Here is a 27,924-nt window from a genome sequence, read left to right as displayed (position 1 = left end):
AGTTTTATAACAGAACTTTTATAGCGTAATCCCGGTCTCACATATATATGCATAATCTCTACTAAGCAAACGCACTTTGTTAGATAAAAAGGAAATGATTGGAAGCAGTTTTTCTGCTCGATATTTAACTGAGTGTTGGGTGATGAATACGGCCTGTATCAGCGGTGTTGGGAGCAGCTGCTCAGCTTTCACCCAGCGCAAGGAATAAAGAAACATAAGGCGAGATTATACTGTATATATAAAAATGAGGGACAATCATGGGGGGGGGGGGGAACAAAGAAAGAGATGAATAACACAATGTGTTTCACCAAAAATTCTTTTTTCTTATTCGCATTGCTTTCCAAGAAAGAAAAAAAGAGCACCTTGACATGATTTTGCTTTATTACCACCAAGCAGAGTAGCAGGTGCAGTTTTAAATACGAGTACTATATGTACCTACATGGAGAAGAAACGATCCGCTGGGAACAAACACCCATCTTCTTACCGAATGCTTTCGAAATAGGTTCTATCCGTGATGTGATGTTTCCATGTTCTTAAAACGTCCTGTAGAGGCGCTTACTGTCGGAGAGATCGATATTCTTAACTTACGGGACAAATCAAACTTTGAAGGCTTGTAGCTGTCACCGAAACAATTTTTTTTCTCTGCCGAAGAAAGTTCGTTCGCAACCGAAGCACGAGATCTCTAGAACAGACATTTTGAACCTTGCTTGAGAGCACCAACGTGCATCGAAGAGGGGCTTCATGCTTGTATTCAGTTTCGTGCTCTCGAAGCCTCGACATGGCCCTCCACAACCCGGAGCAGGGCCTCTAGACCAGTGTTTCTCAACCGCCGGGCCCTGATATCATTCATACCGGGCCGCGAGTGATTAGCCGTTTCATATTTTTCCTCATTCATTTTCCGTTGGCCGTGTGTTTGACCGGGCCTTCGACTCACAAAAATTAATGAAACCGGAACGCGGGCTTGAAAAGGTTGAGAACCACTATTCTAGACCTTCGACGGGACCCCAGCTTACACTTTTTACGGCTCCCCTCTATGGGAAATTTGTAGCGTATATAAACAAAGATATGAGAATCGCACCGGGGCCCCAGGGCTACAGCCCTATCACAGCCCCTCCCTTCTTGGGGGATATGGACCTCGATCAATGAAAGTTGCATTCGTGAAATCATGCGGTCTGAGAATGAGCGTATGTTGGAGCAAAGGTGCTCAACTTTTAGGAGAATGTGGGCCACTTTATTGGTTTGAAAACGTGTCGCGGACCACTTAAATAGGCCGTAGGTCACTTAAGTGATGTATAAATGTGCCGTGGGTAATAAAGTGATCTGGGAATGTGCCACGGGCAACTTGAGGGATCTAAAACTGTGCAGCGGGAAAATTAAGTAATTTGTGAAGGTGGGACAGACCGCTTACGTTCTCTGGAACTGTGCCATGAACCACGTAAGTGTTATGAACATGTGCCGCGAGATACTTCAGTGATCTGGAACAGCGTCGTAGGCTACTTCAGTGACCTGGAAATGTGCCCCGGGTCAGTTAAGTGATCTGTAAATGTGCCGTGGGCAGGAGTGGCTCGAGGAAAAAATCCCTATCCGTGCATGGACATCTTTTTGGCACACCTGTCACGTTTTTTTTCTGTCTACAAAGCCTTTTTTCGCCCTGTCAACTCGGATTTGGTGCCTTTTCTAGAGTGGCGTCTCATGCGACCGCCCCACCCAAGAGCCGCCCCTGGCTGTGAGTTGCTTAAAAGCTATAGAACTGTGCCACACGTTACTCAAGTGATCTGAAAATGTGCTGCGGGCCACTTAAGTAATGTGTAACTGCAACGCAGGCTACTCAAGTGATCTGAGAATATGAGGCCGCTCAAGTGATGTGGACCTGTACCGCGGATTTATGCACCGCTTAGTTTATTTAAAAAAAACAAATAGGTTTGAGGTTGCGGCCCACGTCAGGTGAATACGAGGGCCATGGGTTGAGCATTTATATGCGCTCATTTGATAATAGGCATGAGTGACTCGATGATTTAAGTTGAAATGGCATAAAGAGTAACCTCACTCGGAGAGGAAAATAGTTTTATTTTTTTTCTGTTCAATATCATCTATTGAATTTTATTCGAAGTCAAGTCAGCCCACACATTACTTTGATTCCGGAAAAAAAATTCTTTTGCTGTGACTGGAGACGGTCAGAAAATAACTACCGAAAGTGTTCTATCGGGAGATCCGAACAGTATGCGAAGTATTCATAAAAATGAAGAAAATGGGAATTTTTTTTGTGCCACACTTTTATTTTTGTTCCGAAGATGTAAATTAGATGCATTTGTAGAGAGAGAGTATGTATATATATATGATATCTCGTACAGAAAAAAAGGTGGCTGATGCCACCACCAATGCATCATCGAAAAAAAGAAAAGAAATTATTTATCGAAACTCATACATGGTCATCAGTACAGAAGAAAACAGGGCCATCGGTGGTTGGGGGGGGGGGGAGAGAGAGAAGAAAACAGTTGTGGTAAGAACAGAGAGAGAGAGGAAAGATGGGTTCTGGTGCAATCACCAGCGTGCGAGCTAATAGGTCTCAAGAGGTAATGGAGCTGTGGGCTGCCTTATTTTTTTCTCATAGTATAGTCATGGCTTTGCGCCTTGCCCCCGGGGCCTCTTTAAAAGCCGGTGGCTGTTGTTGGCCCAGGGGCAATTGATCCCGGACCCAAAGTTCGAAGCGCGCGCGCCAGTGTAAGTGAGTGCGTGCATACGTCCGTCTCTCTTTCTCTCTCTCTGTATGCACACGTAAGATCTATTTTTCATTTTCTAAAGTCTTTTTCCCCCCCTAGTCAAATGAGCGAAAAAAAGTGCATCTTTTTCTGAATTTGATCCCGTTTGTACCTTATATTTTGAATATGATTCAACCGAAATAGTTTGGTTGAAGGTTAGAGAGGAGGAGGAGGATGAGTAGGAAAGAAACGGCGCCAAGTTATTTTATGATGTGTTCGTATCCGCTAGGACAGAATAACTATGAGAAACAATCACAGTTTTCAAGATTAGATTTTCTTAAAGATTATCTGCATAAAAAAGACAGAGGAATCGGGGTCGATCAAACGGAAATTGTTCGAGTGGATTAAGACGAATATAAAAGTCTATCCGATAGTGTGGCGGAATCAAACAGTACCATCTAAAGGGGAGCCAGAAGGCACTACTTGTGTTTGTTAGAGAAAACCACCGCATGCATTCATACGCGCATCCAACGTCTTGAGAAAGCAGATACCGTCAGTAAATCAGTTCACGATGTCCTCTATAATGACACATTAGGCAAGCTGAAAAATTGAAATTAATGTATCGAAAACAAAATTTATGAGCTTTTCTTTGCATAACAATACAGAAATTAGATACAATATTATTTTTCATAGCCAAAACTGCCCATGTAACTTTTCGTGCGCATGTTCATCTTTAGAACAAGTATCTTCATTAAAGTATCTTGGTGTACATATAGATAACAACCTAAAATGGAAAACACAAATAAAACACATGCAATCAAAACTTCGATACACCCTATACAAATTCTATTACCTTAAGCAATATGTAAATCGACCTTTTCTACTGTCATTTTATTATGCCGTTATTATTCATATGGCCTGACTGTATGGGTAAGCGATTACATAAGCACTTTACGCCCCATTATGCAAACGCAAAAAAAATAATAATAAGAGCACTTACTAACGATTATTCCACTCCTTCACACGAACTTTTTCTAAACCTAAATATATTACCCCTTCGTTATCTATATTTCCACAGATCGATAATTCTTCTACATAAAAATCAACTCGATTTACCCTTCAATACTTCAAGAACATCGAGTAGATATAGCAATACATTATCTATACCACTTAATCATAAAACAGTAAAGAGAAATCACTTTACGTTTCTTGTTCCGAAATTTTACAACAATCTGCCATCTGACATTCTAGACTGCACTTCAATATTTGTATTAAAAAAACGTCTCAAACAATATTCGCTATAAATGATATTGAAAGTTGTTTTTAATATGCAATATATTTTTTCCCTATTAAGCTCTCGCAAAAAAAACGAAAAAACACTACCCCATCACTCAAAAAATTTCTGAATCGCACCTTCCGTTGTTGCCATTATTTATCTTAATACTAATTATTTGCTTCATTTATAATTTATTTTATATTAATAAAACAAATCAATAATCTTAGTTCAAATCAATGTAATATTTTGTGTCTGCGTATATGTGCGTGTACGTATGTCATATTCATTAGATGATTTCTCTGTCTTGCGTTTTTTCATTGTTTTTTTTTTTAAATTATTAGTTTATTATTAATATTCCCTATTCGTGTTTGAAAATTAACTTAATAATAATCGTGTCCACCAATATGGATCGACAACGATCCCTTGGATGGATTTTTTCTTCGTTTTGCCGATGTAAGTTTTATGATGTGATGAATAAAATTGAAGAATTGAATTGAATTGAGAAGGTGCAAAGAACCTGGGCTATATAGTAAGGGCTGCTAGTGTGGTCTCGAAGCTGCTGTGTGACGTCACTGCATCTTTTTCTCGCAAAAAAAGATTATAAAAAGATTATCAAAAGTTCAGAAGATAATTGAAATTCTCGAGTTGGCTTTCAATCAACCCAATAAAAGTTGACGTACGTAATTCAACTCAAAAGTATCAGAGAAAAATATTCTTAATGGAAGTTACCTCATAAGATAGAAAATGCAAAACTTCTTATTTCAAATGTTTAAATGGCTGAACGAAGCTAGTCAATAAATAAACAGATAATAATGAAAATAGTAGATGAGAGAATTTTGGAAATAATTCATTAAAATGGTCAGTGCAGCGACTGTGCAGACTACCGTAATCAATAAGTTTGCAAAGTGAGAGCACCCGGTTCTGGAGGGAAATGACGTCACGCGTGACGTGAGCTGGCATCTACTCCAACCAACACCTTCTACAGCAGAAAGCCTCCGCGCGAAGCTTTGACGTGAAGTCGTCCATTTCACCTGTAGCCATTGGATATAGCAGTCCGACGGATACGAAATCTTTACCTTTTTTTGCAGTATATACAATGACTAAAGGTGAAATGGACGACTTCAATGACGCCACGAGCTTCGCGCTGAGGCTTTCTGCTGTAGAACGTGTTGCTCCAACGCCTCATGTGACAGCCATTGTTATATGGCCCTGACAAAGAACAGCTCCGTCTACAGCACTAACGGAGCAAAACTAGCACAAAGCCTTGAGCTACGAAAAGACTTGATTCATTGAATATTATATGTTTTCTTTGGAACAACGTAGAAGACGTGGAGATATGATTGAAGTGTAAATTATATTAAAAAATTTAAAGGATAACGATAAGATAGATCATGAAATATTGTTACATCATCATTCGAATCGGGGAAGCGAGTTTCGGTTGGTTAGGGTCGCGGGGATTTTTTTCCAAACAGGGATGAAAATGCATGGAATAGCTTACCCTCTCATGTCGTAAATTACTCCACGATCGACTCCTTTCGAGAGGAAATGGGATGAGCTAGGTGAGGAGTAATCGAGAAGCTATCCATATTTAAATGAATGACAACCATATTTCTATGGGCAAGGCATTGCAGTTGTTTAGTTACTTTTTATACTTTGTGTACTTGGCTGTGAAAACCATCTTGTTATATTATCCATTATTTTTATGGGCTTTTTGTTTTTATATTATTTTTTTTTATTGATTTCCCTTTATTTTTTCCACCACCAACAGGCTTGTTGTTTGTTCTGATATTGTATTTGTATTTGCTTTATTTATACCTCGCCTTTCCCTCAAGCAGGTGGATTCCTGTGTGAATGCGTATGGGGCAACTTCTTCCAGTGGAAAAAAAACTGCGTTCCAGCTCCCTTATAGATTGTTTTGTTTCAAATACAACAACACTACTACTCACTACAACGATGATCGATATAACGATAAATCCCTCTACAACAATATATTTTCTCTTGGTCCTCAGAATATCGTTATATTGAGGTTTCACTGTAATTGAAATATTTTTTTTGTCTATATTTCGTTTAATTAAGCTTTCATCTCTGATCGGTCCTCATTTAAACCCTAAGATACGTATGCAAAAATTTATAGAATAGCCTAAACACAAAAGTTATATACTCATGCTATTGATGCGTCTTAGCATCGGCATCGTTGAATGTTACGTAGCAAGAACATTCACGAGTTTAGCGTTGATGATGTAAAATAATGAGAAAATTGCGCTGTAATACTGTGTATCTATCTGAAGATATATTTGTTTTACGGGAAAAAAGTTACATAATGCTATAACCGAGAATGTGCGTGCGTTCCGGCGATACGAGGGCGTGGGAAGATCGGCTCATACCTTGACCCGTGGTCAACGCAGGCAGGTGATGCTACTTCTGTATTGGCCCCAAGACAGAACCAGCTGCTACCGTCACGATGCGAGCTGCTACTGAGATTGGTTCGACGACAACCCTAAAGCCGAGAATTCTCTCTTATTAGATAAACCTGTAAAAATAAAGAGAATAAATAAATAAATAAAGTTAAAAAAAAGGAAAGAAAAAATAATTGAAGCGCGTAAAAAAGGTACGAATCCGCAGACATTGAATTAATGAGAACGAAATCATTATGGTAAGAATTCTGAGTTAATGGCTCTTACATACGTAATGACGCCATCCTACGATGTTTTTTTTAAACCGAATCTAGCTTTTGCATTTTGCCTATGATGCGAGAAACGAACTCTCAAAGTCGTAATCGATCCCCATTGACAGTGATGTTATAAACCACAGAAATGAATATTATAAGAGGTAAAAACACTTGGACTGGAACGGACACTTGAATGAGCTCGTGTTCATTTTCTTAATGAAACCGGAATAAAGGTGTCGAACCGACGAATTTTCGCGAATGCAATTTCTAGTGGGTCCGGCAAATTCATCGGCAATGTTTCGCGAACACGCAAAGTCGCAGACAAAAAAATTCACCGGCAATAGTTTATCACACACACACAAAATTTTCTACATTCAGTTAATTGTTAAAATAGACGTTAGTAAAAATCCTGTAGTAGCCAATAACACAGTCAACAAATTTAAAATCACATTTTTCATCGATGAATTTGCGTTGGTAAATTTTCAATCGATAAATTGCTGTCACCGAGTCAGCGTAAAGTTGAATTGCTGCAGAGAAATTCTGTGTTGTTTGGTCAGAACATGACTCCAAAATCACATTTTTGAGATATAAGCATTTTTCATTGTGATTTAAAAATAAAAAATGAAGCATACACACAAATACGAATGAAAATATAGTACATCAGCATGTTGCTTAGCCGTACGCACGTATTTGTGCATTTATCTCACTTCTAATTAGTTATAATTAGCAGGACTTACTTTTAGATCAAAAAGCCATTTTTTGCAGTTATCATGTTCTGACCACCACAGAATTGATGAATTGCGTTTGGTAAATTTTCCATCAATGAATTGCTGTCAGTAATCTTCCATCCTGCCGTTAAATCGCTGTTGGGGCATTGACCATCGATGAATAATTCTGCCATCGGATCGCTGTCACCGAATTTTCCGTCTATAAATTGTTGTTAGCACGTGAATTGCTGTCGGTGAATTTTCCATCGACGAATTAAATCGATGCCTTTGAATTGCTGTCCAGGAATATCTGTCATTGAATTTTCCGTCGATGAATTGCTGTCGGTGAATTTTTTGTGAGATTCAATTTCCAGAGAAATTTTAATTCTCACTACAGTTGATTCGCAAAGTTAGGATCTGGAACTCAAAGCATTTCATTAACTGTTTGAATCCGAATGTAAGAGAGGAATCCATTTGAAAGTGGTCTCTGGCTTGTAAACACATGGTTCACGTGCGAATATTGTTGATTGTAACATTTGATTGTATCGTTGCGTATTTCGAATTTTTTTTTTTTTTTTTTTCATCGTAATTACGAACTCAAAGTATTTTTAATCATTCTTTTCAGAGGAGAGTGTCATTTAGGCTATAGCAAGTCCAGCCTCCAAGGTGTGTCGTGGTACGAACTAATACACTGGGATCACCTACCAGAGGCGCAATCCAAACACAGACTAAGTAAGCCGTGTTTGCATAAGTTATTTTTTTTTTTGCAAAGTCTCAAGATAAGTGGGTTAATTGCGATGCCTAAATGTTCTAAATGTTAGTTTATATTTGTAGCAAAAGCTGTTCATTATATACAAGATTAAAAAATACCTGTTTGTGTTGTGTGTCTATAGACTTTTATTTTAAATAGAAATTGTCGATTTTTGCGCAGTTACGCAGTCGGAACAAGAGAGATCTTGCATATTACTGTTGCGATTGCAAGAAGGCAGAACTGGACGTTGGCTGTGGGTTCACGTCGTGCTTCAAATCAAAGACGGCAGCGACAGCTCTCAACAGTCCGTGATCGTATGCACAAATCAGATTCTAAGGTGAGTCACCTACGACTTGGATTGTGAACGGTCAGCACAGTTATAAAATGCATTAAAGTCTATGTGTTTGTTTACTGTGAACCCACGAGGATGAGATGAAGGATGATATAGCGTTAAAAAGTTTTCTGTGTCTTACATAATATTTAGTACAGAACTTAATCACACCTATTTGTACCTTCTATTATGTACCTTCAGTGAAAATAGATGCCACTAGATTGATAGCAGTATTATTATATTTATATTTTATATTATCATATTTTTAACAGTTTTTTTAAAATTAATAATAATATTTATTATTTTAGTGAGATAAAGATCTTTTAAGAGTTGATACATAGGGTGGTAAGGTGTGATAAGACAGAAATAATGAAGAGAGATCTCTTAGTTTTGGTCGTAGTTGAAAGGTCGTGAATATGGAGAGAGAGAGAGAGTGACTGGCTAAGAGTCACGCGAAATCGTGAATTTGTGTTTAAATGATGGGAGGCGGTGGGGGAAACCGTGATCATGCCAATACCAAGTCTGGGAGAAAATTTGTTGATTTCTTTATTATTATCGTTATTTTCCAAGAAGGAAGAGAAATCAAATTCGTTTGATGCGGACAGCGGAAATGGAGAGAAAATGAAGATTGTTGGTTGTTTGAATGGTGAGAGAAATGGCCTAATCTCTCCCTGCTTGTCCTTCCCCCCTCTGCGGTCACGAGCTCTTCGACTTTCACTTCATTACGGTACCTACATTTTACAAATTAGTACATCGCTCTGGCTACTGGGGAGTGAACTCGAACTCGTGCATCCCTTATCAGTTTTTTTCCACTCATTTCTTCACGATATTAAGTCAACACATAGTCTATATTTTATTCATAATTTGTTCTGTTTTTATTCTAGTCTTTTTCAGCTCCCCCTACCCTCCAGAAGTCGACATCCCAAAGTTTGATGAATAAAGCAAAAAACCCTCTTATCTGTCATCCCTTTTTTTTAAGGCCAAATAATAATTTCCTTGAATATAATAAAAGTATGCATTTCACACTCCTGAATACGGTCAATCTGCTTTTACGGGCGAATTTTTTTATCCCGCCGATGCCCGCAAAAGAGGATTTTACTGTACTACACTACACAGCAGAACGTTTGAAAACTATTGTGTGTGGATGAACACTATAAAGTTATTCCGATTTCTAATTAGTTAAACGATAATTATACGCCGGATTATATGCATGGAAAACTGACAAAATGCGCACCAACAGTAGCAAAAATGTGTACCAAGAATTAAATACGGTAAAATCCCTCGTTTGCGGACAATGGTGAACAAAGAAAAAACCGTCCGTAAAACAAGAGAAACCGCATCTGAGAGAGTGGGTAGTTATCGAAGAGTTTAAAAAAACCATAATTACTATATTTTTTACCGTAAAAGAGGGACAATCACTAAGATGGGTTTCGACTGTTTTCGCAGTCACAACTGGGGGGGGGGGGGGGAGGGTCCGGTGCCCCAGGCGCTGGACCAGGAAGGACGCTAAAATGACAGTAAATTTGCGTTTCTAGTTGCGGCCCTGAGTGTATATATGCATTAAAAATATCTAAAATATGCGTTCAAATCTCAACTTATACATTCATCAGGTCTACTCAGATTGATTAGCTCTATAAGGCGACCTTTCCACCCAAACCTGCCACCTCGACTAGTTCAAAGGATTCCAGCAAAAGCTACAAATATCTTAATTGATTCACCTAGTGTCCTACCTCTTCCTAAATCTCAAATGCGTTTTATATAGGTAGGACACAAACCATTCACGTTCAAATGACTCGCTGTACGCAACAGCGAGTCATTTGAATACATTTTACATCCGGGTAGAAGTAGTGTCAAGCGATTTTACTTGACTAACGTGAATTTATTGTGTACAATTTACTGTTCTTACAAACTTCACTCAAAAACAGAAACATTTTTTTTTTTTAGTGAGAAAGAAGCAGCGGTGATGAGAGCGAACAGCTGGTTGTACCAGTACTACTCGTTGCACTCGAAAATGCACTATGGACTCTCGGCCTACGACACTCATCCGGCAGCGGCTCGTCTTCCGACTTATTACTCGACGATGATGCCTTATCCTTCGCCGACGGAAGCTTCGGTCGCCCATTCTCCTTACCATCTGCACGCGTCGACGCAGCACCAGCAGTCACCATTGAACGGGGGATCGCACCATCATCACCATCACCAACAGCCGCCGATGTTGCCTTACGGTGGCGGGGTGCCTTACGCAAGCCTACCGCCTCCGCCACCTCCCGATCACGAACCTACCTCGTCCAGCAGCAACCGATGGAACAATTCGTCGCAGAAGCGGTCGCCGTCTCCGGAAAGACGACCGCCCAGGTCTCAGTACCAGTCACCGCCCGGTGTTAACGGCGTCGGCGACGTGGTCGTTCCGTCGGCGCCGTATTACGGAACGACGCAAGTCCTGGCGGCCGTCTCGTATTCCCACCTTGTTTCTCTCAGGGGTCAACAGAAAGGAGTGGACGAGGAGTCGCTGGAACAGTCTCTCACACCGACCAACACCGAAGACGTTTCTGCGATGATCTCCTTATCCAGGCCTCCGTCTTACTTGCCGTTGGCATCAGTCATCTCCGAAAGCGCGAGGGTCCTCTCAGATTCCGGTAATTATTAACTTGCTATCGAATATTTTTTTTATAAATAACGTGATCCTCACGTATTCCCAAGGGATCAGCATGATCCGTCCAGGGAATTTGTTAGTGAAAAAACAAAACACAATAATAATTGAATTATGAATTTTTTTGTAATTTCAAGAAATAAATAGCACACCGTCAAGACAATAGAGAAAACCATCCGTAATGCTGTACATTTGCACTAAAACTTCTCTGAAGGGAAAAACTTCCAATGTGGCTGCTCCCTGTCTTTGAAGGGTCGGTTTTCTGAAAAATGAGGGAGCATTAAAACAGGAGGACATTAAAACAGGGAGCATGAAAACACTCGAAATTTTTACTAAATTTCATGCGCGATCGATATTTTTTTATGTGTCTCGTCTCATTTCTTTCGTGAATTGTTCTTTTATTCGAGTTGGCAATTTCCAGCTGAAATTGAGCAGCACAAATACGTTTAGCAAACGATACCCAAAATTATGAATGCATCAGTAACTCGAATACACGAGTCGATGACGACGTCTCCCGTCGGACAGAATCAAAACTGTTTGGAAATACTGCTATTAGAATAGCAGCAGCTATGTAATGTTGAATCCTTCTTTTCAGCATTGGTGCAACGTAGCCCCAGATTACGGTAGTTCAAAGTTCTAACTCTTTCAGACCCCAACAAACGTCGGGGTTATTTTTTCTAGCTATAGATAACATTTTTAACAAGATTTTTGACCTCAGAGAGTTCAGCCCTGACTTCAACGCTAAGACACACATAGTGCTTGGAGTCAGAGCTTTACTCCGTGAGGTTAAAAAAAAGACATATCTAAAGCAAGAAAAATTGACTTATGAGGAAAGGGTTTATGTAACGACTCTCCGAGTTTTCAACAATGGAAATTATTTTACAATACTGTGACGATATAAAAAGTGTTGGCAAGAACCAATATATAAACCTAACGGTTTTTGTTTTTTTCAGACGAACTTGGCCGAAGGGACGAGTGTCGCACCTTAGGCCTAGCCATGTCTAGGGACAGGCTGGACTTGCCTTACGTTCGCTACACACCGGGTAGATTTTCTTCGGAGCATTACCCCGTCGTGGGATTGGACTCGGTGAGGAGATATTCGCGTTCTCCGAAGCCAGACATCAGACCAAGTTTCTGGAACAGTTCCGAATACACACACCTGGGACCTCCACCGGCAGATTGTTTCCCGGAGAGCAACGGCAAGCCGACTTACTTCGATCCGGCCACCATGTCGACGTCGACGTATCAAGACTTGACAGCGTCCCACGATGCGGGAATGCGACTAAGGTTGATGTGTTCCTCCGATCACAGACGAGAAGACAACGACTACAAGAGGATTTCGGACTCTAATAACTCCATCGTCAGTTCTGCAGGTAGCTCTCAGGATATCGTTTACAACGGCGGCAGTTCCGTTGCGAAGCTAGTCAGGCAACAGCAACAGCACCATCACCACCACAGCACAAGGCAGGCGACGCCCTCGCCTTCGAACAGCAGAGCTAGTTCCGATTGCTGACACCGATGGTAAGACACCACTATCTTTTCTCTTCACTCAGGGCCGTCTTAAGACGTGGGGGCCACCGAGCGAGCACGGCTCAGGGTCCCCATGAAAATGATATATGGTCATAATTTTCGAGAGTTAGCGTGTGAATTAAGAGTAGGACGAATAACTTTGCCGGGGAAGGCCCGTGGTCCTTTAAAGACGGTCCTCTGCCTTTACTTGTCTAAAAATCGTTTTTCCATTTCTTGTGATTCTAAAACAGGCCCTTTTTGTTTATATGGCGCTTAGAACCAACGTAACGTCCACTTTAGTGTTGTGTTTTTACATACAAGTAATTGGTGAATGAAAATTTTTAACGCGTTTTACGAACAATGCTATTTTTGATATTTTACTTGAGTTTGCAATATAATTTCTAAAAATGTATTGATTGCAGGGTCACCCATGCAGGGTCAGGGTGAAAAGAGACTAAAAGAAAAACACGCACACGCGAACGCATATTATCTATTATAGTTTTCCTTTTATACGTATTTTTTCCTTCCCCCCACTCTTTTTTCTAACGTGCAGTTAGGTTAGGACGAGGTTACTAGATTTATCGCCGATTCATCAAATAGAGATAATCCAAATTTTTTGCCAATAGCTTGTACGTGAAGAGGTTAAAACACGTGCTACAAAACATTTTAAGAAAGCAACATCCACCTAGAGTAGCGTCCATTTCCCAAGTTTTTATGGTATAAGGGAGACGATATCACATGAATTTTGCTTAAAATTTGACATAGAAATGACTTTTTCACAGAAAATGATACAAGTAGTGGGAAATTGATCATTTTTTTCACCATTCTCTGAGACACTTTCTATCAAAAAATGTTGCGGATACCTTAAAGCGAACTGATCTCATAAAGGGTTCGACCATCAAAGTTGAGCTGAATTCTGTTGCGAGGGCGAATTAGAAACTGGAAGAGGGGGGGGGAAGAAACTGATTAAACACAGTAATAGATGGGTATTTTGAATGAATTTGTTTCAGGTTGCTCACACGCTGGATTTTTTGTTAAAAGCTATTCGATTTTTTTTACGTTAAAAAAAGTTATTCAGCTTTCATATAAGAGCACGAAATTAAATTTCTCCTCAATCAATAGTAAAAGAAAAGAGATTTCCATCTTGTCCTGTTGACGGAGACTGAGGGGTTCTTAACCAGCGGTTCGCGAGTGATTTCAGGGGTTTGACTCATGGGTGAAGATACCGGGCCCAGCGTCGAAGGTGGAATCGACTGATCTAATGCATATATGAATTGGCATCATCGTCATTATGACCTCCAGCAATAATTGACCGTTCCCCCTATATATCCGCCTATGGGTTCCGTGAGCTTGTATAAGAAGACAATCAACTCATTAGGGAGCGAGACTTCTTATATAAAAGGGTCCGTAGCATTCATTTTATTCACACAGAAAGGGTTTGTCGACATTACCTTATTAGCACCGAGTTCTCGTGAAACACAAAAAGTTGAGAACCTCTGATCTACTTACTAATGTAATTGAAACGTCAACATTAGTAGCGTTAGAATTGAAAATAAAAGAAACGGGTCCCCGGACCAGTGAATTCGAGGACCTACTGGTCCGCTAAACGAAATCTGTTCTAAATAACAATTAATGTTCCCAAATATATTAACATTTAGAAGAGTGATATACCACCAAAAGGGTGCAAAAAGCCATGAAATATCCAGTGGGGATAAAGGATTCTCCCATAGGAGATTGTTATCAATGTAATCCGCTATCAATGTATCACCGCAGGGTCCCGGGGACCACCACAATTTTTTTTCGATGGTCCGATTATTTCATCTGTGGTCTCGGACTACCGGACCACCGATAATTTCGAATGCTGATGGCGTCTCGGGCCTGTAACGTAACGCCAAATTTACTTGCTGCTTAATTGCGTGTTCTAACGAAGTTGCCGTTTTGGGTGAACGTCATATTGCATTAAAAAATATTTTTGATGCTACGTGACCGGCGCGAGACATTACGCTGATGGTGTGAAAACTCGCAAAAGTTATCCTGTGTTATTTATCACGCGCAGTCCGGAAAGTTTGTGCACCTACGCTGTAAATGATGAAATGGATACATTTAGTTACGGTCTTGTACCATCGAGTACAAAAGCGTAATTGAAGCAATTATATTTTGCGATGTAATGATAACTTTTTATCTCTTTGTCCGCAGAGAGCCTAACCTGACGTTGCCAAGATCGGCATCATGGGACTAATTGTATGGCATATTGCCAACTTAGAATGAACACGGAAAGCACTGTGGCCAGCTGCATCGAGAGAATGACAAAAAACCACCGGTGAACTACGATCACAGGCATTTATTCATCCATCCATCCACCGTTCAGAGCTGGGACGAGATTTATTTGGGGCCATCACATCCAGGAGCCGGGCTATTCCGTGGCTCCAAGCCCAAGAATTTTCAAGGGCCCACGTACAGTAAATTTATAATGTGGAAGAAAAAAAATACAACAACAACAAAAAACAGATTCCTAAGTTTCTGGGCTGGTGCACACTTTCAGCCTCCCGTATGTGGGAACCATGATGTTTTTTTTTAAATACAGACTGTTACGGAGTGCAAGCGATTCGCAACTATAGAAACTACATGCGTGTGTTCCCGCATTTTTTAAGATTTTCACTTCTTTCTTTCATCATAATCTAGCGCTAGGAATAAGAAAAAGTACATGTAGAATGTTTTCCCCGTTTTTTTTTGTAGAGATTTTTTTGTGGCGATATTTTCTGTAGCTGTTTTTCTTGGAATATGTTTCTGATGATTAAATGTCATCATCTTCATGCCGCCCTCCCCTTCAAACCCTCAGCCAGAATTGTTTTCGTGGTCTTATGTCAAGATTCATAGCGACGCCCCCTCCCCCCCGTTTTTTTTTGTATATTCACTGTAGGGCAGGAACTTGAGGGGCAAAGAGGGTGGCAAAATCATGTTGTGTGCGATCCCCTCACAAAATTCTTAGTTACAGCACTGGTTTGCACAAAAAAATTGCAAAAACAAAAGCTCTACTCACCTAATCTTAAAAAGCAAAAAAGAAAAAAAAAAAAAAAAAAAGAAAAAGACGTAACATCGATTTTCACATTTTTAGAATGTGGAAATCGATGTTCTTTTACAGAAAAATCTTAAACACATCTCTATCTTTGAATTGAAAGCAAGCGCTTTTATTGCCATCTAGCGGGCACAGATATAACGAGATTCGAGCGTACAAATTTCTAGCGTTGTATTGTCTCGAAAAATTTGTATTCTAGATTTCCCACATTTTCTCCAGTGCCCCCCCCCCCCACCACCACCAGGCTTTAATGTATTAGGAGGGGCAACTGCGACTCAAATTCTGAAACAAACTTTCAGTAAAGGGTTTATGACGGGCTCCCAAGCCCGGATTTTTGGTACCCTCCTCGCGATTAGATGCGGTTTCGAGACGAGATCTCTATCCTCATGCCTATCCTCTAGGTCTCATTTTGTGTGGGGCCCCTTTACCGTGCCCCCTCCCAATTTATGCCTATCTCAACAAAAAAAGTTTAGTCTTTTTGCTCTTTTGAATCAGATTTGGTGGTCCTCTATATCTTCGGCCGTCTCTGAACCCCATAAGTTAAAAGTTAAAAAAAAAGTGAAGCGGTCGATCTCTCGCCCTCCCCTCCAGGCTAAAACGGCTTCCCCTTTGTGGCGGGGGAAGGGTGTTAACACTCGAATCAATCGCTCGCGAAATGATATTGTAATGCAGTTTTGTTTTTCTTTCTTTTTTTTACGTTCTGCCACGACGGGTAAACTATTGTAGGAAATGAAAAAATATAACAATATTGTAGTATATACTCTTGCTGTGATGATGACGATGTGAGGTAGTGAAGTACTTACTTTTTATAGTGTAAAAATTTCCTTGTACAAGAGATTTTTTTTTATTTTGCATGTCTTCTGTGAATAAAACAGTCATTCCAATCGATTTGTGATTGCGTCTTTTGTGATGTTGTTCATTTAACATTAGATACACACTATATGAGACCGAACGTTTGCGAACAGAAAAAATTGAATTTTGAAAAAACTCGAATCATGACTTTTGAACGGTTTATCGACAGAATAATTTCCGCGCAAGTGTAATTCGGGGTCATTTACGCACAACCAAACCTCCTTAAATTTCATCTTTTTTTCTTTCTATACCCTTGCTTTCTTTTATTTCCTAACTTGAGTGTATGGGACTTGTATAGCGGCTGTATTCACATCACACTGTTAAAGTTTGACAAATATAAAAGAAAATTACCACCTATGGCTTAATTGTTTTATTAGTTTCCGATACGTCTAAGGCACGTATTTGCCATAAAACTTTAATGAAAATAAAGGTTGAAAGATTTTCTCCACTCACATAATTATATACAAATATAACCAACATTACCTATCGAATGCATAACTTTTGGTAAATTCAAATAATTCATTGACGATTTATCATGCTTACCAATTCGACCTTACGACCCCGGAGGATTACACACTATTATTATTATTGCATTATGTACATAATCACCGATCAATGTGATATATATAAACAAAATCTATCAAACTTGCCGAGTGCAATCGAGAATATCATTTCTGAATGAACCAAGATGCTGTTGAAGTATTGCAAATCTGATCAAAAAAAATGAAGTTGAGATAACCATTGCGTGTTGTATTTTGTTGAAAGTTTCAAAGAGCGCTACATTTTTTCAGGAAATTTAGATTATTTTGCTTTAGCCTAATAAATCATATCCTTCATATTTCATGAAATGGAAAAATTGCCAAAAACCACATTTCAATCACAAATATGCATGAAAGACGGTTTCAGTGGCACAGTTTCATGTGGATGTAGTCCTTTTATAACGTCAGACCATTTATGGTAGAGAAGGAAAGAGGGGGGGGGGACAGGAAGAAAAACTGAAAAGAAAGGTAAGACGCGCATATGTTTTGCATAATAAGTGTCCCCGAATTCCCCATATACCGTGTGGATCCGTCTATACAGCGCCATTTTAAACGGGGACGAAGTTAATGGATTATTGAGAGAAATATTTCTCTGTAGGATGAATTTAAAAGTCGACTGAGAGCGAGATAACAACGTATTTACCGTATTTTCTATGTATAATTTCCGAATTTGTCGATTAAAAATGATCGAAATTTCTTAGATTCTTGTGATTTCTTTGTGCCACCGCATCTTACCAGCAACTTTTTCATCTGAAGGGTTTTTGCCATATAGAGGAGAAGTATAATTATATTTCTCCTCTAAGTTTTTTATCCTTTAAGCGGCATAGCAGAAAAATCACTAAACTCCCCCTTTTTCAAAATGCCACATATTTTTTTAATGGAGTAGGTTTTCTTTCGATTTCAACAGGTGCAAACTAAGGGAGACACGGAAGAGGGTTCCACTGAGAAATTCGCTTTGTAAAATATCTGGGCTTGGTAATGGTAAAATAAAAGGTTTTTAAGGATTCGAGATATCTCGTCAATGTCGCTTAAATGGTTAATATAGAAATAAGAATTATAACCCTTTCAGACCTGCTACCTACTAACAAACGGGGGGGGGGGGGGTGTTTTTTGTACATGTTATTTTCACACACACACACACACACAATCTTCAAAGTCAGGATTTAAATCCCCGAGATCAGGAAAAGAATCTTAAAAGCGAGGAAAAAGCCCCCCGACGCGTTTGCGCGTACAGGGTCTGAAAAGGTAAAAAATTAATTTTCTTTAAATATTTTTACGTACAGGCAACAAATTTGAACGACGAGCAGTTGGACTTGCAGAAATAAATCTCAAAAACTGGTATCATTGGGAAATCAAGGAGAAAAAAGAAGAGGGGAGAGCAGGCTTTCTTCCTCTCCCAGTTACCCTTTCCCCCATGTATGTTATACAACATTTTTTTTTGAATCCTCGAACTGTAGCGAGGAAGAAAAAATGAAAATATAGTTAGGAGGTAAAAAAAGGGGGGGGGGAAAAAGACAATTTTCTTTTGCAGGCTGACCTATAAAGAATCCTGAAGGAAGGAAGGGGGAGCTCGAATACATTTCTTCCATTTACACAGGGCCGAGATATCTCGTCACTGATCATTCAGGGTTTAATACCTTTATAGATGACGTATAGATGTGAGCAGAAAAATCTATTTTTTTTCCAAACGGGGAACAAACAATCCCTCGGACTCTTCGTAATTTCATCATCGATGAATGCAATTTGTACACACGGATTAGATGCTGCTGCGGATGACATACGATGACATTTTTTCTTAACGTAGCGATTCGCGCCTACGGAATATGCGCAAGAAATTACGGTAGACTGTTTCAGTGTTGATTACAGCTCTTTTACAAGAGGGCCCATCAATATATTCCTCGAGTTTAATCCAATAAAAATTGAGCGTGAGCATTCATTGCCTTTGCGTTTCACAGATGACCGCGACATTTGAGGATATTGATTTTAGGTAAATTTATAAGGGGTAAACACATATATAAAAAGATTAGAAGCTGATTTTCTACGGTGTTTGAACGCTGGTTCTCGCAGTGTGAGTCCGTCATTATGACCGCACGACCGACCGCATAGCGGCAGGCTGGGTCGCTAATCCTTGATGGCGTATGCAGCTTGTGTGTCGTTTTAACTGAAATCATTTTTTATAGGGACGGCATCAGCCTTTTCCTCAAGTAGGTCGAATACGTGTCTTGATTCGACATCTTCTAATGAACAAAAGTGTATTCTAGCCTCCTAATACTGATTATTCTGTTGAATTCCACTACACCATTAGATGTATGTTTTCATTTGCTTCGATTTATCCACTCGATTTCATTTGAGATTGACGATAGATACGCAATTTACATTCTAATTTATCAAACGATCACTGGAAACGTATTGATATTTTGTATGAGAAACATTCTCGAGAGAGTTTTCTAATTCTTATTATGGGGCCGAAGTGACGTGAAATTTGTGTTTGGCTTGTAGCAATCGATCGCTGCACCTGCCGAAATGTTCCAATTTGCAGAGTGGGAAGGTAGGTGCCTGTAAATTGGTCGGGGTGTGGAGGTTACAGTTCATTGCGGAACCGCGTAAACAAAGCTGCTCAGTGCTTAGGGGGGTCCTGGGAAATTCTAGATCCGATAACTAACCGGCACTAAATACAACAGGGAAGGAAGCTTCATTGAACCTGCTGCATCTTTACTTACTACCACTCTTTTTATAGGGGGAAGAGAAAATAACCCACAATAGGTGAAAGTTCAAGAGGGAGGAGAATGAGGTTGTTCGGTGAAGCTCAATCATTCGGTTGCCCTATATCGGCTAATATTTCGGACAGTAATTCCCGCGATGGGTAATAACCAAAAAAACATCCTTTTCCTAGAAGTAAAGTAAAGCTATGCCCGTAGTAAAGTTAGCGCTGAGTAAAACAACTAAAAAATAAAACCAACGTAAACAATTGAATAATAACTTTGCCACGTCTACCGTTTAACTATTGCCAACCTAATTTTGTTACATCACGCGTTCACACTCCGTTCATAAATTTCACATTCCGTAGCGTAAATCCATACCATGGTCTTGGAGGTTTCCAACATTCTAGTTCTAGTGATAGGGATAGGGACCGAGAGACACCCAGGCTCTGTCACACCCGGTGATATAAGCACATTGTCCCTGAGGCCTCGGATACCTCCGGGGAACCTAACCATTTATTGAGCTTGAGGAAGATATATTACATACATGGGCAGGTGCCATTACGCACATCGCCAGTAAGCAAGTATAAAATTTATGATCGAAAATGGTGATTCATGTAGGTAAATCACAATTACAAATCACAGGTTATAAATCACGAAATTGTCATAATAATCGTCATAATCGAGAACAGTTTTTGATAAAATTTTATCTGCTTCTCTTCGGGGATTTTCATTGAATTAGTTGTTATCACATGAATGAAAACTGTCAATCTGCTGCTGGGTTGATCTAATCGCTGCACCGTGTGGTCCAGACTTTCGTCAGCAATTGCTGCCTGTATCCAGCTTCTCGATAAGCCCGCGTAGATCATACTATTCTCGACTACTCTCTCTGGCTCCTCTTCTCTAAACAGATGTATGAGATCGCTTTCTGGGTGTAGTTGACGTCTTAATCTAGTAGATCTCCTGACAGGCTTGGGTGGTTCTCTATCTAGTTCTGGCTCCGGGGCTGTAGCTCTGATGTCCTCAGGTTGCTGCTCTAGAAAGCGGACCGATCTACGTATTTTACTTTTCGAATCTTCTCGCTTCAGGATTGCACTCAAACCAAAGTATTTGCAGATGTTCAGCTGGCTCTCTGAAGTGGAAGGCCGTTGTCTTGGGGCATAAAGTTACGTAGTGAAGAGGCGTGCCTATGACCGAACATGCACATTCATCACTGGGGAATTGATTTGAACCTATGAAGGTTAGCCAGAAACGGACCATGTCCCGTTACGAACATTATCATCTCAATTCTAGTTCTAGTGGAATCCTCGATGACTACGAGACTGCTTCACGGAACCCAAACAAACAAACATGAATATTAATTTTAAACAGGTTTTTAGTGCAACACCAATAAAATATTTTACAGCTTTGGATATCACTAGACTCTTGGGTGCGAAAGTATTGAGCATTTGCGAGGGTTTAGTGATCACCACGAGCAATCCGTTGATTATGTTTAATCTTTAGTTCGATTGCGGATCATTTCCATCGATTCCGGATAAATGATTCGATCCCGAACTTGCTGGAATTGATAGCGACGGTTTGACTTGTGAGGATTCATTAGACGTGATAGGTGATTGAGCGATGGTCTTATGGTAGTATCTACAGCATATACCATATAAGCCGATGAAATAAAACCCCCGCCGAGGGAATTTAATAAGACAAATGAAAAGTTAAATTTGATGACAATTAAGTAACGCCATTCATGCTAGTGCATTCTCAGTGTTCGTTAGAAGTCATTACAAGTATTCAGTTATGGCATTCATTTTCTTGAGGAGAGAAGGTAGATACCGTCTATAGGGAATTTTACCGCAACGACACTTCTGACGAGCTTCATAAACTATTTAGACAAAGCGGAGCAAAATGATTTCGTGTGCTGTGCTTCAGTCGCACGATGATGCTCACCGTCACATTGCGTAGATTATGCTAAATGTTTCAACACGAAAAAGGTACGTGCGAGGTAGTTCATACCATGGCTTTGACCTGTCACCACAGGACTTCATCATTCACCTTTAAAAAAAATCTCTGAAGAAAAACAGAGCATTGCATTGTCAAAAACTCTGAGCATTGCATTGTCAAAAACTCTGAGCATTGCCTCACAATAAATCACACGAGAGTTTGCTGGATCATTCAAGTCATGATGACTTTACGCAGCTTGGCCAAAATGTGTCTCTGTAGTGGAACAAACCAAAGTCATTATTTACAGACACTATCTCAAAAGTCAAATTGAGATTTATCTGATTATCAGCAGGGACTTATGAACAGTCAATTAATCACAAATGAACAGAACATCTTAGCTTCCGAACAGGTTTTTTTTAATTCCTTTATACAAAATCGGATATAACTTGTCCTATGTGTTTAACAAGTCTACCTGAACGGTTTCATTTAAACGATCTTTACACATTTCTTTGCAAAGATTTGCCAACCAATGCTTTTTCCAGCTGTAAAATCTTCATAAAAAATCATGAATAATACTTGAGCTTGAAAGTATTGATTTTTCAGATACGGTTACGATAATGTCAATTACAAAAAACATTTGCAAACCAAATGTGTCAGACAAGGAATCAGCTGATTAATTCAGTCGTTGCTCGTTGGCGCGAACGAACAGCCTTACAGTGAGCCAATATCAGAGGAGCCATCTCATTCTCACTCATGCTCACTCAATTATATTTTTAACGTAGTAATTAACAGCCTCTTTTCCGAGTACACGATCGCCCAAATAATTGCGCAAAGCTATTCCGAGGGAGAGTCAAAAGAGTCAATTGAACCAAACACGTTTATATGTATTATACCGCGAGTATGAAGTTAGTCGGTGTCCGGCTTTTCTTCCAGGAACTGCCCGAAAGCATCGGCTCTGCCTATTGTTTTCGGCCAACGCCTCGAATTGAGCCGTCGGTAATTACGTTTTCGTTGTTGTTGTTATTATTATTATTATTATTACGATTATTCTCTGCCGTCCGCATACGTGCCGATCTCCATACATATGCGTACTTTTCTATGTAGGCCCACCACGAATATACAATTTCGTTTCTGGACAGAACGAGGTGGTCTGGAGCGGCGGCATTAATATGCCCGAGCATTATGCTTCGCCCTTTGCCCTTTCGTTCCTCCTCGTCGTGAGCGATCGAAATTTCCAATGCGGCCGAAATCGATTCGAACGAAGTACCTCCTCTCATTGGAGGCCAGGCCAGGCGAATTACGCCTCTTTATGTAAACTACCGGAGTTGCTGCTGCATATGGGTTCGGTCACGACTTACTGTGTGTGTACGGGTTGTTTAACGGCCTTGCTACCCATATTCGCGCGGTGGGAATCCCGCCGCCAACTACAACTGCATTTATGTAGGTCCGACTCACAAAAGCAACCGGACACGAGTCAATTGATTCGAGGGCGAACGACACACAAAAAAAGACAATCGACCATAAACCCCGGGTCCGCTTTTTAGAAGAAATACGAACTCTAGAAAAAAAAATAACTGTGTTTAGAAATGATATGAACAGGTGAAATGTTGGATCCATGTACGGGTACAATGTTATTTCACCCGACATCATGATCTGGCTGGAAATATTAAGCACATTGAAGTACACGGACGGCATCATTGTGAATATGACCATAAATAAAATATTAGACGCTATGCTACGATTGGGAGGTAAATTAACTAGACCAGAAGTAGACAAAGCTTTTTGTATATGAATCTCCGAATTTTATTAAATAAAAAGAGAACGTTGCTGGCTCTTCTCAAACGAAGATGCCGTCTACCCAATGCAGGTTGGTACTATCTCACTACCATACTTAAACTTTACTCGAACTGCCCTTTAAGGCAAGGGTGCTCAACCTTTTGGAGAGTGAGGGACACTTCATTGGTTTGGAAACGTGTCGTGGTCTGCTTGAGTTATCTGGAAATGTCCTACGAGTCACTCGGTGATCTAAAAGTGTGCTGCGGACAATGTAAGCGATCTGGAAATGCGTTTCGAGTTACTTAAATGAGGATAAGAGCCATTTAAACGATCTGGGAAAATGCCGCGGGCTGCATAAGTGAACTGTAAATTTATCCGAGGCCGTGGAAGTGATCTGGTAGAGTGCCACTGGCCAGTTCAGAAAACGACAGAGGAATCGAGATATTTAGGTGAGCTGGAAGTGTGCCGCGGGTCACGATGTGCGGAATGAAAATGAACAGCATGTGGTTTAAAATTACATTTTTGTTTCGTTTTTGATTCTGCATGCCGGTGTGAATTTTATGCACCGAAAAATACCGGTTACTATGTTAATGATGCTTTCAAAAATGATTTAGTGACAAACGTAAAAACATATTGACCTGTATTTTGGAGCAAAAAACTTGCACCGGTGAGTAATAAAAACACTTATTTTCGTATTACAACGGATTTTTTTTTTTGCTTCATATTGGTTGAAACATCTAACTTCACTTGAAACATTATAACAGATAGTTTGGTATTTATCTGATAGGTGGCAGCAGAGATCCCATATTTTTGCGATTGTTGTACTTTCGATATTTTTGTGTAAATGTGGCACATAAATATCTTCTACAATTTTAGAATCAATCGCAGAATTTTTATCCCTTTCGGACACTTTATATACCGCATAATAGGGCCATGCAATATATAACTGCTCTTGGAAAAATATATAAATATATATATATTTTTATGCTTTTATACGAACGAAAAAGTCTTTTCTCTTCCAGCGAATACCGTTGGGGTTTCATATTTCGCTGCAAAGGGGGTTTTTCCGTTTTCCAGAACAGTCCAGTTGCACAGTAGGCCTATATGATTTCATTTTGAGCGCAGTCGTGGTGTAATGACATCCCATGGCCGCACCGGGCTTCTCAATATTAGGACCGCGAAAATATATCAAAATACGTTGACTACACATTCGCATCATGGCTGCCAAAGAATGCATTTCTCTGAAATTTCACGCATGTCTATCAAAAACACTTGCATCATCGTCGATGAAAAAATTATAACAGAACATGAAAATCAGTCGTACTAAGCGGGAAAACGTTGTAACCGGGATTGACTGTTTTTCTTTCGGAAAATTCCGAAATTATTTCTTTCCTTGAGGTGTTTTTCGGAATTTCTGTAATTTTGCGTATGTTTATTTAAATGCTGACTTTTCCCTCCTGAAATAAGTCGACCCCACTTATAAAGTTCCCGCTTAATACTCCTAGTTTTCACGAACCTAACTTTCCCATGATACAACGTTTAAATGTTTTGCTATTCCCGCTTACAACATTCGGAAAATTCGCATCGGGCTTTTTACTCTCTTGAAATCAGCGTACTTTTACAACTTTATTTTATGTGTGAAGAGACGAAAATGGTGATTGTGTGTGTGCTAGCGATTAACCATTGCGTGAAATCGAGAGGTGGGACTTTTCTTTTATGACCATTTGGAATAATTGTTTTCTCGCATGTCGAATCGACGGAAGAGCACGTTTCTTTTTTTTAAAAATTAGACACAATCATAATGTGAATATTTTTTTTTCTGGTTCTCTCACTTTGTCCAACAATAGTGTGTAGAGCATGATTGCCTTTACTATAGTTCAAATACACAAGGTTGACCGAAATTGTCTCTGAATAGGGGGACTAAACAGGTAAGAACTATAAAAAATACTCAGAAGAGGTTACTTTTTTCCCTTTGTGGTGTTGATCAAATTTGCCGCATCAGATCGATTCCAAAAAAAAATCTCCTCGCAGTGATGTTGTAGAGTCGACTGCATGTAACAAAGGAATAAACGGCGGTTTTTGTTATCCACTTCTAGATCTATCTATTGATACAAAATCAAGCAGCAAGAGAGTGACATGGACGCAAAACATAAAGACCATGACAGATTTTCAGACGCCATCATCAAATAGTATTTAAAAGCGGCTTTTTCAGATAAGAAAAATCGGATTTTCCAACTGTACTTCTTGGAATTTGATTCTTTACAGCCAATTCATCGCCAATGCGATGCTTTCATGACCTTTGAAATTTCGGAAAATGAAGCAGTTAAAGCGTTAGATTTTGCTGAGTCGAAATGTCTCTCAGAGCAAGTTAAAAAGCTCTTAAGTTCAAAAGAAAAAAAAATAAAAATTCTTCACTAGTTACAACGTTTGCAGAAGCAATTAAAAGACTGGAAACTTTTCGATATTTAATGGAAAGGCAAGAAAATGTGCCATGTGATGTTATTCAGATTTTACGGAAACTTGACTGTTATAGTTTAACGTTAGAAAGAGGAAAAACAATTTCTTTGATAAAGAAAACCCAGGTTCACAGATAAATAGGACATCAATCAAAATATAAAGATTTCTTTTTTTTAATATATATTTCTTGTTTTTCTCATGCAAACTATATCCCGTATTATAATACTGATAAATATTTAATGGAATAACAAATAATTGCTTCTTATTAAACCTCTATATGTACCGTAATGTTTGTCAATAAATTAAAAACGGCATAGGGAGAAAGGTTTGGTCTGAGTAAATTTTACACTGTGGAACCATGTCTTATAAGCCAGAAAATTACTGGCTTTTTATGTTTATGTACTAAAAGTTTTGTACCTCAGTTTTGTACCTCAGTTTTGTACTAAATGCACGGCGTCACTGGCCGAGTCAGGAAACTAGCATATCTCGCAATTCTGAATAGCGCAGTATGACTCTCCATACCTTGCGGGTTTTATCGAAATGATTTTTTTAGATTGAATCCTCTCAATATTCTTAGCTTTTTTTTAATGGTCGGTGAGCTACGGATAAATGTTCCAAGGGCCACAGGTGGCTCATGGGCCATACGTCGAAGTATATTTTAGTATTTATATAAAAATCGAAGGATATCAGGTCACAAATCAATATCCAACTCGCCACGACACCTGTAACGAAGGTTGGTGACACAAAGGTTGGAGCTGCGACGCAAACTTTGAGAAACGCTGTTTTATGGTGTCAGTAAATTATAGCTTGGGAGCACGGAAGAATTGGTGGCCTTAGTGTAAATTATCGAGTTTTCGCGAAAAGGTAGTAAAAAGTCAAATTTTCGCATTTATTTCGGGAATTTTGCATTTATCGCGTTTATTTCGTAAATACGAAATTTGCATATCCCTATACACGACATATACTGTATTTTCACTACACACTATGTAGGACCAATACCGAAGCTGGAGATTCCTGAACTTATTCAAAATTTTAAACTTTTAGCGAGAAACACACTAATTTTGACTCTGGCATTTCAAATCCCTTTGCTTTAGCCTGCGCCGGGCCTTCTCCGAATTTTTTCGGAATAAGCTGATGTAAATGTCTCTGCAAAAAATCTCTCTCATTCCGCATATATGACTTTTAAAGTTTTTGTATTCCGGGTAATAAAAATTGTCCCAGCTCCTTTGGTCTACTCAAAAATGGCTTGAGGTTAATGTTTTTCATCGCAATAATTTTCAGCAACTCCCCCTCCCCCTCCCCCCCGTCTCAGCAATTGTTTGGCTTGAAATATGACTGATCTATCGGAGAAAAAGTCGTCAGGAAAGGCAGGATAATAGTTTCACATACAGTATTTTCCGGAAAAAAGGTCATCTATTTCACAATAAAAATCTACGAAATAGCTAAATAAACCCAATTTTGAGTTTTTTTAATGTCAAAAAAAAAAAAAAAAAATGACGCTAGGCTTATATACAGCCTACTTACTCGTACTACAGAAAACTTAACAAAATTGATGTGAAATATTGCTCAACCTTTATAACGGGGATCTTCAACCTTTCTGACTGCATATAGCCTACTTGAACGTGCATGCACATCGTAAACATTCCCCTACGGCAGCGATTCCCAAAGTGTGGGTAGCGTTAATGAACGGGAGGGGGGGGGGGGGAGTCGCGAGAGATTCTCCAAAATAAAAACTTTCAAATAAGAAATTTATTTTGCGCAATGTAAATAAAAATTTGTCCAAACTGAAAAAATGCCTCAACTCTCAGCTGAACAGATACTTACCATGCATGTATCCCACAATGTAATTTTATCACATTCTATATGTGCAATGATCAAATAAACCAAGTTAATATTTTTACGGGGGTGGAGGGGGTGGGGAAGGAAAATTTAGAAAGAATCAACAGATTTTAAAATATTTTCCAAAATTAAAAACACAGAACGATGAGTTGTTGTATGT

At 39.4% G+C, this 27,924-nt stretch overlaps 1 protein-coding gene and 1 long non-coding RNA gene across 2 annotated transcripts in view; one reads left to right on the top strand and one right to left on the bottom strand.

Annotated features, from left to right (window-relative positions):
- The window catches only part of dysf (neuronal PAS domain protein dysfusion), a 123,594-nt gene extending 107,916 nt beyond the window's left edge, over positions 1-15,678 (top strand). The window contains exons 7-11 of the mRNA XM_089254957.1: positions 7,976-8,082; positions 8,282-8,438; positions 10,377-11,068; positions 12,036-12,603; positions 14,788-15,678. Coding sequence (XP_089111083.1) covers positions 7,976-8,082; positions 8,282-8,438; positions 10,377-11,068; positions 12,036-12,595 — 1,516 coding nt within the window. The 3' untranslated portion in view covers positions 12,596-12,603; positions 14,788-15,678. The remainder of the gene's footprint in view (positions 1-7,975; positions 8,083-8,281; positions 8,439-10,376; positions 11,069-12,035; positions 12,604-14,787) is intronic.
- LOC149064574 (uncharacterized) lies at positions 3,314-6,443 on the bottom strand. Its single transcript, XR_016195722.1, has 2 exons — positions 6,360-6,443; positions 3,314-3,483 (listed from the first exon to the last, which is right to left on the bottom strand). It is a non-coding gene; the product is annotated as an uncharacterized LOC149064574 (long non-coding RNA).
- Positions 15,679-27,924: the final 12,246 nt, after the last annotated feature.

Source organism: Pholcus phalangioides, unplaced genomic scaffold, assembly GCF_987345545.1.
Source record: "Pholcus phalangioides strain wild (caught in Gottingen) unplaced genomic scaffold, Ppha-v1.0 ptg000042l_1, whole genome shotgun sequence".
NCBI lineage: Eukaryota > Metazoa > Arthropoda > Arachnida > Araneae > Pholcidae > Pholcus > Pholcus phalangioides.
This window is presented reverse-complemented; position numbering and strand designations above follow the sequence as displayed.